Source organism: Gallinula chloropus (genome assembly GCF_964237585.1).
Source record: "Gallinula chloropus genome assembly, chromosome: 1".
Taxonomy (NCBI): Eukaryota; Metazoa; Chordata; class Aves; order Gruiformes; family Rallidae; genus Gallinula; species Gallinula chloropus.
The window spans coordinates 177559450-177577115 of record NC_140085.1 but is presented as its reverse complement, the minus strand read 5'-3'; the positions used below and the strand labels follow the sequence as shown (position 1 = coordinate 177577115).

General features: G+C 36.4%; 1 protein-coding gene across 1 annotated transcript in view; it reads left to right on the top strand.

Annotated features, from left to right (window-relative positions):
* PCDH17 (protocadherin 17) overlaps positions 1 to 16940 on the top strand; it is a gene marked incomplete at its 5' end in the record, with an annotated part of 87716 nt that extends 70776 nt beyond the window's left edge. Inside the window, one exon of the mRNA XM_084279149.1 lies at positions 16190 to 16940. Coding sequence (XP_084135275.1) covers positions 16190 to 16872 — 683 coding nt within the window. The 3' untranslated portion in view covers positions 16873 to 16940. The remainder of the gene's footprint in view (positions 1 to 16189) is intronic.
* Positions 16941 to 17666: the final 726 nt, after the last annotated feature.

The window sequence follows — 17666 nt, the reverse complement described above, 5'->3', positions numbered from 1 at the left end:
CTGTGCTAGGTTTATACTTTTTCATATAAATATTTTTTATGATTATTTCTTTTTTTAACATGACTTAGCTTTAATCTACTGAAAAAGTATGCTCTAAACCTGAAAATATCTATCCAAAGCTATGTTATATCCCCAAATATTTTTTGAGTATTAGTCTTACTACTCTGTCCAATATGGCTCTGAAATACCTCTTGAAGTTATACGATTGCAATGAACTGTGGATGAAAATATTGAAGCCAGTTTTTAACATCAAGCTACAGTTCAACTTATTCATCTGCCATGTAGACAAGTAGGCTGGAGTGGGTAAATGCAGATGTGGTAATATAACAAGGGAACATTTGATATTGCAGATGCACTCTGCAGGATTACCATCATTGGATTTTGCACTTGATTATGTTTAAAGAAAAATTAACTGCTAAACAAGTGTGTCAGTTTTTCAGAAGACTATGACTGATGCTTTTATGAATAAAGTTGTTGACAGTTTTGGAAACCTTGTTTATCATCCCAGTCTGACTCTAAGAAATATTAATTCAACATTGTTGAATCAAAAAGCAAATGCCAAATTTAAACTGAGAAATTATTTTAAAAAGGAATATTTGGGTTGATGTTGAAAGCCACATACTTAATGCATGGAAGAAGTCAATCCTACTAAACATTTAAAATAAGTACTTTGAGATCAGAATTGTTTCTGAGAATGGAATCAGTGACTGATGAGAAGTCCATATATGCTCCTTTCTTAAATTTTATTTTGTCCTTGGAAAGGGATAAGTGGCATACTATGATTTACTTTTTGGTATCTCAGATGACTTAAAAGTTGAGTCCAAAATCTATGCCTAGTAATTTCACACTCTCAGGACAGACAAATAGGCTTGAAAAATCTGGTACCTAAATATGGACTATGTTTCTTGAAGCTCCCTTCCTTTTATTTTTCTAGTTAAGAAAAAGCTAAATGTATGCTTTAGTAATATTTGCAGAAGATCTGTAGGTTTGAACTGCAGATGAAAGGGAAATCTGGAATTTAACATCTTTGCAAGGTATCCAGTATTCTTCTGTGTTTAGGATTCAGCTAGATCTGTGAGCCAACAGACCCTGGACTGCAAAAGCAAGGTATGGCTGGAAAGGAAAGTTGGAGAAGAATCTTGGCTCTCATCCATGTCTGGAGCCAGGGTGGTGTCCTGGTCATACTTAATGTGCCAACTTGCTCTACAGACAAAATATAGTCAATCAACTGATCTGGATTTCTCTTGCAATTTTTTGTAAAGTAAAATAAAATAGAATAAAATAAAATAAAATATAAAATAAACAGCTTCACACCATGTCAAATATTTTGCTTATGTAAAGGTGGCAGTACCTAGATTGAAGCAAAACCACTCCTGCTATGGTTATGTCAAGAACTTAGTTTGTGACTGAGTTGCAGCTACAAGAAGGGAGTGGATCAGCAACAATTTGCTTCAAAGAAGTGCAACACATCCCAATATGCTCCTTCAGGTGTTCAAAATGCAGCACTTCAATACAATTTTTAATTATGTTAAAAAAAAAAATATAAGCATGGTAGCACAGTATTAGGGAAGAAGTAAACAGATCAATGGAAAAGAAATACCAGGAATCTTGATCTGACTACATAATGAATGAATATTCTGTGGAAATTCCAGAAGTTATAGGTGGATGAAATCACTAAATTATTAAGTTGCAAGAAGATTATTTTCTACCAATAGGTGGACAATGTGCATTAGGAACATATCTTGGAAAAGAGGACTCATGATGCTGAGTTACACACCTAAACCCCATCTATATTAAATTAGGGAATATTGGGCCTTTAGACTCAAAATGGAGATTTGCTGAGTGCTGAAAAGCAGAAGACAGCTAACAGGAAAAGCCAGACCTACGTGTGTATATATATATCTAACACAGAGGAGGATAACTTCAGGACATCAACACCATACACATTCAGGGAAGATGGTATAGTTTTAGGTAGTCCTGTCTGGAACAAGGAATTGAACTCAATTCTTATGAGGGGGCCCCTTTCAATTTGAGATATTCTATGATTCTGCAATTCTAAGATAGGTAGTCCTATCTGGGAATTATTTTAGATTTGGAGCCTATCACTAACTAAATGCATGGCTTTCTGAATCCATCCTTCTCCATTGCCTCTGGAGACAGCATAAGAATTGTAGCCTAATTTTAATTGTCAGAAATTAGATTATGTGGCTATGTCTGTTTCTTGAATGAGATTATTCTCTCTTACAGCTGCTGTTAGCCATCTGATGAAACTAATATTCAGTGTCTGAGTCTAGAGTCTGTGAGGTTGTTTTTTTTTTAGTCTTCTGATTGACAAGAACTCTCCGTTAAACAGCACCTTAGATAGAAGTTCTTTCTGTTTGCTTCCTTGTTTCAGAATAGTAAAACTTACATAGGAGAGCTCTGGCCTGTCTTTTGGCTCACTAGGATATAGTGTACATAGTAGGAGGAAATCAGGCTCAGGAAGACCTCAGCTGTAGGAATAGCTTTTCCCTGAAACCTAAATAGACTTACAGTTGCCCTATGAAATGCCCATGCTTTACAGTGTCGCTCAAAGAAACAAATCTTAGTAAGAGAAGCACCTTGAGCATATGAGCCAGCAGTGTGCCCAGGTAGCCAGGAAGGCCAATGGCATCCTGGCTTGTATCAAAAATAGTGTGGCCAGTAGGTCTAGGGAAGTGATTGGTTCCCCTGTAGTCGGCATTGGTGAGGTCACACCTCGAGTACTGTGTCCAGTTCTGGGCTCCCCACCGTAAGAAGGACATTGAGGTCCTCGAGCGAGTGCAGAGAAGGGCAACCAGGCTGGTGAAGGGGCTGGAGGGCAAATCATATGAGAAGCAGCTGAGGGAGCTGGGGATGTTCAGCCTGGAGAAGAGAAGGCTGAAGGGAGACCTTATCATCTCCTACAACTACCCGAAAGGAGGTTATAGAGAGGTGGGTGATGGTCTCTTCAGCCAGGTGACAGGTGATAGGACAAGGGGAAATGGCACAAAGCTGTGCCAGGGCCTGGAACAGGCTTACCAGGGAGGTGGTTGAATCACCTTCCCTGGATGTGTTTAAAAAAAGGATAAATGAGGTACTTAGGGATATGGTTTAGCATAGGATGGGATTGGTTGGACTTGATGATCTTCTAAAGTCTCTTCCAACCTTGTAATTCTGTGATTCTGTGATTCTATAACTCATTTTTGCTCTGATGAATGAAATCAGATGTCAAATCACCAGCATTTTTAAAATCTTGCTTTATAAGAAAAAGTCACATTTGTATGTTTTCTCAATTAGAAGCATTGTGGGGGTTTTGTGTGGTTTTTTGTTTGGGGGTTGTTTTTTGGTTTGGGTTTTTTTTTATTAGCTGGGGTAGTGGTGATGCATGTGATGTGGCAAGATGTGGCAAGATGGACATTGACACAAAGGTTAAAAAAAACTTCAAAAGGCCTTCAATGTAGAATTAGTTCTATGCAGCTACCTTCATCTTTTAGTATATTACTGTTCTGCGTGGTCTGCCTAACCAAAGAAAAGGATTTGACATGCTCTTTGATCTTTTAAAAATATATTGAAATCTGAAATCAAGTGCTTTGCCTGAGTCTTTGCTGGTATTAGTGAGCTGAATAATATACGAACAAGTAGAGTCCCCTACTATTGCCTGAAAAAAAAAAAAAGACATATCTTCAGAACCCATCCAACTATGGCCAGCAAATGATTAATGATTAAGTGCTCTGAAGTACAATGTAGATAAAAGAGGGATGACCAACAATCAAAAAAGAAAAAACAAAGGAAAAGGAAGAAAAAAAAGACAATAAATTGAAAAAGGAATTGCAGCTAAAACAACCCCATTTGATTAAGAGGCTGTTCAAAGTGCCAAATGTCATGCTAGGAAAAGAGCAGTCTCTATTTAAAGTCATTCAGAAGGCAAAGCTAAAATATTTTGCTGATTGCTGTAGTACAGATCTCTTTGTAAATCCTGCCAGTAACACAAAATAATTCTATAAAATCACATGTATCCTTTCATTTATTTGTTTTGCATTAACTATCTAGTTAAAGGGATTTTTTTACGTAGTAATACTGGGGACAATTAAGTCTGTTTAACACAGAGACAGATGCCAGATGTATGCATGTAACAGTTACAGAGGAAGCATATGCATAGTATCAACTCTACAAATAGTCGGGCTCCCTAGGCACTCGACAGATTTGAGCTAAGGGAGGGAATGTTTTTATGTTATAACATTTTCCCTTGGTGGTAGCAAATTAGCTGCCTTGTATCCATCTTCAGCTAGAACTGCAAAGAGTCACTTGAGAGCTTACAAATAAGTTTAGAGCTCTGCTAAACTGTTTCTTAGATACCTGAGAAGTAGTATACATACCATGCATGTGCTGTAACAAGAGGACCTAAAAAAAGTCTGATTTTTTTTTGTTGTTGTTGTTCTCCCATAAGGCAATTAGTTTTCTTACTATATTTCCATACAGGTTTTGTTCAAGGTCAGACTGCTTTCAGATATGGTGCATCATGCACAGTTTATGTCTCCTTGGGAATTAAAGCAATTAATTTCTTTAAAGAAAAACAAAGCAATGCTACATTTTTATTGGATACCCAGAGGCTTTTTTCCAACCCTCCTACCCCCCCAAAAAACCCCCCAACAACCCCAAAACCAAACCAACCCACCCCAAAAAGCAACAACTACAACAAAATTCCACGCAAAACCAACCTGAACTACAAAACCAAGCACCACCCCCCCCCAAAAAAAAAACAACCCAAAAAAACCCCAAACCGAACCAACAAAGTAACCCACCAAACAAACCAAAATCCCCATAAAATAGATACAGTTTTTTCTGTTTTCTTTGCTTCCCATTATCTGTGATACTAACAAATCATGCCAATAATAACTGTGTAGGTTGCTTGCCTTTTCTTTCCAACAAAAAGGCTGAGGAGGGGGACTCATTTAACATCAAGTCATGGTGGAAAGCATACATGAAACTGAATAAATACTATGTTGATAAATGCCAGCAAATGAAAAGGTCTTTTAAAATACACTGAGAAAGTTGTTCACAATCCATGTCTAGAACAGGGCTAACTGTGTTTTATAGCATGTCTGCCCCATGTCTAGGGGTGTAGTATCTTCACTATCTCTACAGAATAAAGGTTTTCTTAAAGTCAAAAGGTTGACACCAACTGACACATTCTGAATCCTTTGGCAGTTTTAAAAGTAGCAGCTGCGTCTTTTACTTACTTTGGCTGGACTGTGTTTGACTTACCTAGTGCCCCACTGTGAATTTTCTTTGTAGGGTGCTCAGATAAATAAACTGAGGTCACAGCTAAGTGAAATTACCCCTACTACATCTTCCTTGGTGGTGATGCTTGTAACTAGCCTTTATCTGCATGACTAATATACAAAGTTTTACAAGAACATGGCTCAGGTGAGGGGTTGCTAGAGACCAGGAAAAGAGCTTCTAACAGCTAGTAATCTTAAAAAGAAAAAAGAAAAAAGAAGATATTAGTGAAAACAATGAATATATAATGACATCTTTGGAAATATTTCCCAAATTATCAATTTTTCTTAAAGATATGTTAGTCACATCACAGTACTCTGACATCAATTCAAAGTCAGAGCTATAGCAAATCAGGGATGACAAGTAAAAAGGTGACTCTCAGTTGAGCAGCTCAGGTGCTGCGCAGAGCAGTTAGTAGCAGGAGAGAGCTTCTGCATTAGTGTTGTTGATATCTATAGCGCCAATTCCTGAAATATAAGAAAGTAATCTGGAATGTAAAGTTCTTGATGGAGGATTTGGAGGAAGGAAGATGTGAATATTCTGAAGTAAGTGTCCTTCAGAATTTAATTTAGAGTTCATGGAGAACCTGAAAATATGCTATTTAATCTGTTTACATGTACACTTTTTTGCCAAACTAGTTATATTTAGAGTCAGATTTCGAAAAGGGACCCTTAATTGTTCTTTCTGATTGATCTAATTGGAGCACTATCCAGGCAGAAAGATAAGTAGGATAACATTATGAAACTCAAATTCCTAAGAGAATGTGGGTGCTTCATAAATTGGCATAGAGGTAATCCCATTCTGCAAATATATTTTAAAGGTGGTAATAAAACACAACACCAGCAATCTGCTAAACAATAGTCTAGGGCACCATCTAATCAAACAATAATGAATATGCTACTTATCATAGCATAGGGGACACTCTATATGAAACTACTAAATCATTTCTTTTTTCCTAAGAAGATATTTCTGTATTTGTATGTCCAAGTGAGAGTTTCTTAAGATACCTGGGCAACTTAAGGTTTGGTTTTGGGTGTTTTATTTTTTTCTGAAAGCAGCATCATAAAAAGTATTCTTTCTTCTGTTCTGTCAGACACATTGTACGTCCCATGAATTCTGAAGTATACGACCTGTATATGACATCAACCTTTTGAAGCAAAGAATGATACCCAGTGGGCTTTTCCATCTATCAGTATAAAACAGACATGGTCTCATTATGTCTGGTAAAGGAGATTTTGAATGTAAATCCAGGTATGCTGGCAGGAATGTGGAGGATACTACTGTCTTTCACCAAAGTGGCCAGACTTTGAATCATTCAGCATCCATATAGCCTTTAGACATGTTTTTTTTCTGAGAAAAGCCTTACTGCACTGATTCTGTTTCGGACAAAATCATGCTCCTACACAGAACCTGACAGACTTCCATTTAAGAGGGTCTACCTATAGTCAGGATGTAAACAGAGACATCAAAAGGACATAGAAGCAGATTTCTTCAGAAGCCTGTCATGTCTTTCTCCTCAGCGACACCCTCATCAGTCAATGTCTGTAAACAAGTTGTCATAGCCAAATTTGAGACAAGCTTACAAAGCAAAATGCTTGGTGCCTTCTAATTAAAGATTTGTATACTGAGATAATTGGCAACCGGTGAGGAAGGCTCTGTGGTGTAATATATAGCTAATCGTCAGTAGCTTGACGGTGTGACAGATGGGGATAGCTTCTTTAAATTATGGAGCTTTTATATTAGTACTTTCAGGAAATGTCAACAGCAAGATTATATTTTCATTAATGTTGTCTTTCCTTCCCATTCATTGCTTTTGTTAGTCATAATCACTTGCTACCTCTTGTGTCTAACCATACAATCTATTAATATTTGTATAGGATGCTGCACAATTGGTCTGGTTAATGACTGGATTCCTAAACATTGCCACAGTACAATGTACAGTGATATAGATATGGAAATGATTTTACAATTACGATGAGCTGACAATAGTTAGTAAAATAAGAATGTGAATATCATGCAAATTCTACAAATGGTTACACAAATTCAGTTAGCTTTCAGATTAAAGTTTTATTGCACTTTTAGGCGCCAGTACTGAAACAACCCCGTGGTAAAATCTGTGAAACTGCCTTGATCAAGAGTAGGAAAATGTGTTATATTAAAAATGTTCTTTCTAACAGATCCACAAACCTGCTCTTTTCTGTTAATTACTGCAGTTTTGTTTCTCTTCTTTTCCAGGAAACAGCTTTTGGGCAATACAACAGAGATTTACTATTTTAAACTATGAATATGTCAGATTTACTAAAGTTTCCCTGTAGCTTCTCAGTTAAGTGCAGGGCTGGCATAGCTATCCCTTGTACATTTTCTTCCTACAGCTCTGGGCTAGGAAGAGTTTTTTATGGTGGGATGGGGAAGAGGCCAAAATATCTTTTCATGACAGTCATATGGTCTTTTTACTGCAAATTAGAGTAGGTGCCAGTCTGACTTACAGGCAAATGCTGGAAACCAAAACTGGGTGTCCATTCTCAGCCTCTCCTCTTTCTCCTCTGGTAGGGAGAAATGAGACACCCTTTGTACTAGTCAGATATTTTCAGCTCACTGACAACTATAAACTTCTGTGTTTGTACTTAAGACAAGCATCGTGAAAAATTTCAAGGCCTGTGAGCTGTGCCTGGGCCACAGATAGAAATGTTCTTGGTTCTTTTTCTGCTGTAGAAGTTTTGACATTGTTGTGAATTTTGGAAGCAGAGCCTATCCCCGTCTGTGACTCACAGGTCTGATTTGCCTCCAGAACAGCAAGGCAGAGGCCAAAGACCCATTGTTGGGATCTGTGGACCAGCCCGCTGTGAGGATGGAAAATTTTCAGGTAATAGAAATTTTTTCTTGCTCTTATATTGTCTTTAAATAAAAATATGTGATTGTCATTAAGTCTTAATCATGAATGTAAAGCATAATTCTGTAAGAAACACGTTGAATGTTCTGTAGTTCTCCATGTAATTGTGCAATGTTGCTCCAATATTTATGGTTTGGCACAAACAGGGACTAGAATTAAATTGATGGACCCACCAGCTTTTTATTGCATTTGAAGTGTTTTTATACCACATCTATACAAAAATTATCTTATCTGTCCTGTGTCCAAAAAAAAAAATTCAACAGTGAAAACACTCCAAACAAAACTCCCAAACCCAACAACTGGAAACTCTCATAAGGATTATATACATCAGAATAATATAAAACCATGGAATGATAGAATCACGGAATTTTTTAGGTTGGAAAACACCTAAAAAAGTTCATCAAGTCCAACTATAACCTGAGACTTGGTAGACAGACAAGTCTACCACTAAACCATGTCCCTAAGCACTACATCTACATGTCTTTTAAGAAAGTACCTTCTGGGATGATGACTCAACTACTTCCCTGGGCAGCAGGTTCCCGTGTCTGACAACCCTTTTGGTGAAGAAATTTTTCCTAATATCCAATCTGAACCTCCCCTTATCAGGAAAAGACCACGAGATCCAGGAGGTTTAAAAAAGCATCAGTCCATTCTCATTTTACTGCCATTCATTTTGCTAATCTGAGCTACATAATTGCTTTGCCTAACTAAAAGGAGCCTTTAAACAGACAAGCCAATATAAATACTCAGATTGGAGACAGTTCTGTTTAATAACAACAAGCATGTGTATAGAAGTATTTGTTTACCTCTGCTCATTTATGTCAAAATCAATAGTAATTAAACAGGAATCCAGGCACAGAAGTAGTGCTTTAGCTGATTGTTCTCATCAGAAGTGTCATATAGCCCCACTGTTTAGGACATGTCAAAGCAGCCCATTATTTTCTCCTGCAATAAATACCTACTTATAGTCTTCTCAGTTCTTTAGTAAAGGCAATTGCCTGTCTCAAATAAAAGAAAATAAAATTTTAATTTTTTTTTTTTAAAGACACCATTTAATATCAATTTTGGGAAGTTATCTGGTAATATTACAGGAATCACTGAAGTTCTGAAAGGCAGAAAATTATTTCTAATAATTATTAGTTAATTCAAATATTTATTAGACATTAGATGTCATTTATCATACATTTACTCATATGTACAGAAAATACAGATCTTTCATATCTATTCAAGATAAAAAATACCTTGTTTTATTAGGCTAACAGAAGTATTGGTGGGTTTTTTTTTAACTGTGTGTTTGTGGTTAAACCAGAGAAATAAAAGCTACAGAGGATTTTACACTGTGTTTCATTACTAAGTGAATTCTAAATGGAAATATTTTCATTAATGAACATAAATTCACAACATCAAGGGTGAAATGAATTTATCTCCTGTGGAAGTCAGAGTGAAGTCCATGTCCACACATGCATTCAAAGGCAGATCTTCTTCTTTGTAATGTGAAAAAAGGGACAGGAAACATGTGCATTACTGTTCACTCTGTAATGCAATGAAGAATAGAACATTTCAATAGTGAAGGAAGATTGTAACAGCAGTGTGAAATTGCATGCTTCAAAGAGAAGACATACATTTTGAATGGGTCCTCCAGTGTGTTTTTTGTTTGGAGCTGTAACTTGATAGCCTTTCAAGTCAGCTGAGTCAGCCACCAAGCTGTTGCTGATAATTAATTATTATTTGTTTGGCTTCCATATTTATAGAAAAGATTTTTTTTTAAAAGTCAATTAGAAGGAGGTGTTTATGCAGTAGCAAAGCAAGGTGTCAACTGTTAAAACAGAAGAGAGCAAATAATTAATATATCTGACAAATAGGCTATTTCTCTATTTTTTTCACCTAGGGCAATAAAAAAATAACTAAACCTATTTTAATTTAAAATATTTAGGTGTTATTAATGTACTTATCTAGCCATATTCTTATTTAGCATTCATTGATACATGTATGGCATAAAATAAAGCTACATTTATATTTTGTGAGTAAAAAGTTCTTAGAAAAGAATGGACTTGGATGACCATTTACCAGGTCAAATCTTACAAATCATAACTATCAAATCCCTGTCTTGTTTAACTTTAAATATAATTTGATAGGATGATTTACAGTTTCAATGTAAAAAGAAAATTCTTGAGTTTATTCTTTGCTATATTTATGCAAATTTGATATAATTAGTGACTCAAACTAAGATATCTCAGTTTTTAGCCATTGAAAGGATCCAGGTATCTAAAGCATTAATTAATTAACTTTATAGTGCAATATATTTAGAGTGAAATCGGTACACATATTTAATTCTTTTCACAATATTTATGAGGAAAGCATAGGAAATTACAGATAGCACAATAAAAGTACCTTTTGCTTTAGGCTTCCCATAGAAGGCAGGTGTTAAATATAGTTCCTCTGATATTATTGAATTAATTATGGAAGATATATCTTGTGTTGCACCAAAACACATACCTTGTTTTGTATTTTGTTTGTTGCCAACACGACTTCTACCCTAACCCATCTTAAGTTTCTATCCAGTACACGTTTCCTATCTAGGTGACTGTTGTTTCCAGATAGCTTGTTTCCTTCCCTTTCTATGTCTGACAATTTAGCAGTTCTATTTTAGCGTATGTTCTCCCCTAAGTGCATAAAGCACTTCTGATTGTTTACCCTTAAAGCTCCAGAGAGTTAGGAAAACCTCTAGGCTGCTTCTGTTTATTGTACACACTTGCACTGTTAAGGGTTTATTTTCAACAGGAGGCAGACAAGTATAGAGATAAAGACCAATGGTGCATATCGCACTACCAGCACATCTTGCTGTACAGCACAGTGTATGACCTATTTTACATATATATATTTATATATTTACCTTTAAATTGATTCTATTTTCTCATATATACTAATTTGGCCCTTGGTGGTGATAGTTCACTTCATGTTTATAGTTTCTGCTGCTAGTACAAAAGTGCCTGTTCGATTTTCTTTGCTGTCTGCTAGCTGTAGCAGTCAAAATTACAGCCTAATGGTGAGACGAGCAGCTTATAATGTATGATAATCAATACTCAAAATCCTTTTCCTATGATGTGACATAAAAGAGTGAAGTGAAAAGACACAGATTTACAAAACTAGAACACCAAAGCTCATGCAATGCAGGTGGTTTACACTTCAAGGTCATTCAGTATTTGTTTCTTCTTCTTTTTTGGCTTCATATTTAATTCAGTCACTGCTAGGATGCCCAGGGAGCAGAAATGGAAAGTTAGTCGATACTGTGAGTATGAATGCAAGTATAAAAACTGCTTTAGCAAATGCAGGAAATGAGAAGGGGAAGGGAGATATGGCATGCAATATATATAACGTATATATGCTATATGATATATACCTCTTTTACTTAGAGATTGCCAGCAAACTTTGTATTTTTATTGGCGCTAATGAAAAATGTAAATTCTGTATAAAGTTATCCTCATATTCCGTGTATGTGTATGCACATGCATAAACTGTCAGAATTTAAAATTATAGAACATAACTTCATTATAACAAAATTAACTTTGTCAGTCTTGAAAATCTCAAAGCATAGGTTTTGGCACTGTACTGAATACCTAGTGTAATTACATATTTACAGTGGCTGAGAACTTCTCTGATCTTTACCTTTCATCTAAATTCTGGTCATTTCAATCTCACTTCAAGGAATATATTTTTTTTATATATATGGCTCAGTCAAGTTTTAGAATAAAATACAGTGTCAAAATAGAATTTCCCAGTTGTATATTTCGTGTGCATATATATATGTTGTCAATGTAGATAGCAGGGAATTGTATATATGAACATTTATTCGATGCATTTTAAGGTAGCATGACACAGAGCTACTACCTGAGAGGCAGGAAGAGTTTTTGTGGTTTAATGCAATAGGCCGTAATGTATTGAAATCTCAGTTGTGTTCACTGATGATCTCCTAGCATGTTATGAGCTGTTGACACAGTAAATGTCATTAGAAATTTTTACAAGAAGTATTTTTTTTGTGAAAGAAAGGAGCAAAAGGAGTCCAGTAATCAAACCCGGCTAATATTAACTATTGCCCATCTTGTGGAAGCTTGGAATGTACCTCCCCAAAGTTCTTGGACTATGTGTCTTAAAATATTTTAGTTTTGTTTGGTTAGTGGATTTTTATGTTTTCTGTTTTTCATGAAAGAATCAGTTTCACTTGGCAGAAGGGAGAGAGTTAATTTTTTTCCAAGTAGCTGGTGTAGTTCTGTGTTTGTGATTTAGGATGAGCACAATGTTGATGTTTTTAGTTGTTGCCAAGCAGTCAGGGACTTTTCATCATCAGATTTTTCATCTGCTCATACTGACTTGCTAATCAGAAGGTGGGGGTGCCCAAGAATGTGTGAAGAGACAGAGACAGTTCAGCTGACCCAAACTGACACAAAGGGATATTCCATACCATATGACATCATGCTCAGTATATAACCAGGGGTTGGCCAGGAGCTGGCATGGCCCAGGAACTGACTGAACATCAGCTTCGTGTGGGGAGGAATTCTGCATTGCACTGCTTGTTTTGTATGTTTTTATTCTTATTATACAATAAGAACAAAAACAACAAAACCAGGAGCAATAAAAACAACAATAATAATATCATCTACCTTTTTCTGTTGAAATAAACTCTCTTTATATCAACCCCCAAGTTTTACCTTTTTTTCTTTTTGATTCTCTCCCCCATCCCACACATAGGGAGTGAATGACAAACTCTCTGGTGGTTTTACCTGCCTTCCGGGTTAAACCACAATACTGTTTTAAGCACCAGTTGTTTGATGCTGTAAAAGTTCTAGAAATCTAGATACAGAGAACCTTAGTGGAGGTGAACTAATGGATGGAACAAAGTGTATAGCAATGTCCTTTATTTACATAGTTCCCTTTTCATTAAGCAATTGTCACCACATATGTTGTGTCTATGGTTATGCATACCAATGCCATCTCATTCAAGTAAAGTAAAATCAAACACCACAGTCTTAAATCCCTTCTTTAAACTCTTCCCAGTTCTGTAACCAGGGTTAGGGATTGTCTTTTACTCCTGTTTTTCATTATGATAATTCTATTTTTTTATTGTACACTAAAGCAAGTGTGCATCTTACTTTTTCATAGACATCATAGAATCATTGAATAGTCTGGGCTAGAAGAGATATTTAAAGGTCACCTAGTGCAACCTCCTTGTCATGGGCAGGAATATCTCACTAGATCAGGTTGCTCAAAGTCCTGTTTAACCTGACTTTGAAATCTTCCAATAATGAGGCATCTACCAGTTCCAGTGTCTTAACACCTTCATATTATGAGTATCTTCCTCATGTAAAATCTAAATCTATCCTATTTCAGTTTATGCAGCCCAGGATACTTGGGCTGAATTTTTGGGCTGTAAGAGAGCACTTTGTTGGCTCATGTCCACTTACCCACCAGTATTCCCAAATCCCTCTCCACTGGGCTACTCTCCATCAATTCATCCCCCAATCTGTATTGATACTGGTGATTTCCCCAATCCAGATGTAGGACCTTGCACTTGGCCTTGTTGAACTTCATGGCTTAGTTGAACTTCATGAAGTTTGCGTGGGCTCAGTCTTGAACCTGTCAAAACCTCTCTGAATGACAGCCCTTCCTCTAGCAAATCAACTGCACCACTCAGTTTGGTGTAAGTTGCAAACTTGCTGAGGGTGCACTCAATGGACAATACTGGGACATTGTGAAGCCTTGGACACTACTTATTGGACATTAAGCCATTGACTGCATCTTTTTGGGTGTGGCCATGCAGAAAACTCCTTATCCATCTAGCAGTCCATCCATCAAACATATATGACTACAATTTAGCAGCGAGAATATTGTGGGAGACAGTATAAATGACCCCACAAAAACGTAGGCAGATGAAATCTGTAGTTCTCCTATCTGCTGATGCAGTCACTCCATTGTAAGAGGCATTAGTCAAACATGATCTGTCTTTGGTGAAGCCACATTGTCTGTCTCTATCACTTCCCTGTCTTCCCTATGTTTTGATATATCTTCCAGGAAAATCTGTTCCATGATCTTCCCAGGCACAGAGGTGAGGCTGACTCACCTCTATGAATTTTATATTTAAAGCTTTTCGGTTACATTCTTTTTCCACAAAGATCACTCTGTGTTCTCATCTCCTTGTTCCTCAATTCTCTCTTGCTTTTGTTACTTTTTAGAGCTTATACCAGTCTTAGAGTTTAAACTCTTCAAGGAAAGGATCATGTATACAGAATGACACTTATTCATGGAACTGTATCATTAACAAGTATCAGTTCTGAGTAAACTATCTCACCCCCGTTTAACTGATCATTGTGACATAACACTTTTTTTTTTTTAAAGTTAAGTCACATTTATTCATGTCTTTCTAGAAATGCGAACAGTCAAAGCTGTTTACAGTATTGGGTTAGCACAGATCACCTTTGGAGTTTCTTCTTTGTCAAGTTTCTACTCCATAATTGTCTATGACTCTGGTAGTGATAGTGTAAGATTAATAGGAATTTATTATCTATTTAGAAAGATGATGGTTAATTATTTTTTCCTTATCTATGAGTCAACAAGTTTGTTCTGTTTTTCTGAAGACCTGCTGTATGTGTCTCTGTGTGTGTTTCATCCTTACATCTAAAGTTATGTTGATATTTTTTCTGCTTAACTCAAATTCCAGATGTTTTTAAAATACTAAATTACTCAAAGTAATATTTTAAATCACCTGACCATTTTGTGGAAGGAAATGCTTAATAGCTAAAAACCAGGATATAGCTGATTGAAAAATAAAGACCCTAAAAGGATTTATTCTGTCAGTACTGCCTAGAGAGTACTGAGAAGAAGAAGAAAAAGCAATCAACTACGATCAGTGGTGTTTTCCTAAAAAAAAAACCCCACCCAAAAACCAAAACCAAAACAAAAAAACACCAAAGAACAGATCTGAGGAGTATTTTAGAATTGTCCTTATCCCTGGCATTGAGTTAGCATCGTGTGCAAAATTATAAAATGGCAAATGCTGGCCCAAATACATGCTATTAGTATAAAATGACAGGAAAGCTAAGGTTTTTAAAGCAGAATTTTTTTCTTTATGTCTATGAATTGTAGAACCTCAAGTATCAAAATGTATGTTCTAAAAATGTAGTGAATAAAAAAAAATTCTCATGTAACGATATTCTTTGAAAGAAATAAGAATATAGAAATCCTATCTGAAAACATTATCAGTTCAAATAGTGTGTCACGGTTTGTCATTCTTTGAAATTATATGTATTGAGCAAATCCATTTTCACTTACTTGCACCAAAACAAAAAAGGGGAAAACTGATTGCATGATCCATACTCATGTCTAATAAAATTGCAATATGCACTTCTTGACAAGCTTATATTTAATGCATACTGATGGAAAATTCTAGTTCTCTGTTCTCAGCAGGAAAAGAAGGCTTTTTAAGAAAACCTTTTTATTTTGTGACTGTCACGCAACATAACAATTATAAACGAAATGGAGGTGACAAAAATGAAAAGCCAGCTTGCTGATTTTTATGAAGTGTTTGTATTTCCAGAAAGGCAGTCATTCCTTAGTTATTTGATTTGAAATATTAATCCCGATAATGCCGTTTGAGTTCCTTAAGTACTGTTCACTCTTTCCTAGGATGAGTTTTACAGAACAAAGCCTAACAGATTTCTACAGCAGATTAGTTTACAGATGAAGCTCAATTCCTCTGAGAATGATTCTCTAATGACCCCTTTATACTTCCATTGGGCTGTGTGAATGCTTTAATACCTAGAGAACAGAGTTAAATAACCCTATTGTCTCAACTAGCAGGTTTATGCAAACCTTCTGAAATATTTTAATTATAGCTTCTTCTGTTTCTCCATAATTAAGAAACCAGATGTCAAGTAATCCCATCACGTGTTGATCATAGCCTATCCATTAGTTTAAAGAAATCCAGTTATAATTAGAATTTTTTTCTCTTTTTCCTTTGTTTTACAGAGCAAGAAGAATGTGTTAACTGCACAGATGAATGCAGAGTGCTTGGTCATTCTGACAGGTGTTGGATGCCACAGTTCCCTGCAGCCAGTCAGGCTGAGAATGCAGATTATCGCACAAATCTCTTTGTACCCACAGTTGAAGCTAACGTTGAGACTGAGACATATGAAACTGTGAATCCCACTGGGAAAAAGACTTTTTGTACATTTGGGAAAGACAAGAGAGAGCACACAATTCTCATTGCCAATGTTAAACCTTACTTAAAAGCCAAACGTGCCCTGAGTCCTCTGCTTCAAGAGGTTCCCTCAGCATCGAGCAGCCCAACCAAGACATGCATTGAGCCTTGCACCTCAACAAAAGGACCACTGGATGGTTGTGAAGTGAAATCAGGAGCCTTGGCTGAACCAAGCAGCCAGTACTTGTCAACTGACAGTCAGTATCTATCGCCTAGTAAACAGTCAAAAGACACTCCCTTCATTGCACCAGATCAGATGGCTAGGGCCTTTGCAGATGTGCATTCCCGAGTGAGCCGAGACTCAAGTGAGATGGACTCTGTTCTGGAGCAGTTAGACCGTTCAGCCCGGGATCTAGGCAGGGAGTCGGTGGATGCCGAGGAAGTTGTGAGAGAAATAGACAAACTGTTGCAGGACTGTCGGGGAAGCGACCCTGTGGCCGTCAGAAAGTGAGGGGGAAAATAAGGACAGGCTGGCAGTTATGTTCCTCTTCTGCTGATTAGAAGTAAACAAATATATGAATCCCCTGGTTGTAACAGATTTACAGGAATGAAGGAAGACCAATGCTGCTTTAAGGCTTTTAGTGAACATCTGAAGTGCCCACAAGTATGTTCTTTTCACTGCTCTTTCTTTTTGACAGATAACACTGGTTTCATTTTGACCAAACTTTCATTAGGACAGAGTCAAGTACACTAAGAACAAAACGCAAGATGGAAAGACAGTGCCATTTTGACAATCTGATAGGAAGGTGTGAGAAAGGTGGAATGGAAATACGTCTGATACTTTAAGACTGTCCTCAATAGCTGATGCTGACTTTACTGTTTACGTACAAACCCCAAGAAACACAGGGTTGAATAATTATGCTCTGTGGTGGATTTCCAGCAGTCACCACAGGCTTCTACTGAAAGTCCTAAAAAGAGTTCTTGTAGTAGTCCAAGTGACACCAAACATTAACATTCATTTGTGGTAAACATTTATGTACAAAGTTATCTGCCACAAATATGAAAAAAAAAAAAAGCAAACAACAAAACAAGAAAACAAAAAAATCACCATTCCAGATCATTATTCAACAAGACATATCCTGATCATTAGTAAAACACTTCATATCATATTAAGGTTAAATGTAAAATGATATAGTCCATCTTGTCCTGCACACACATAAGCTAATTCACTTGATAAAAAAGAAAAGAAGATTTTAATATCTATTTAGCGTTTTAGTGTCCAACAAAGCTATAAATAGTTAGCGG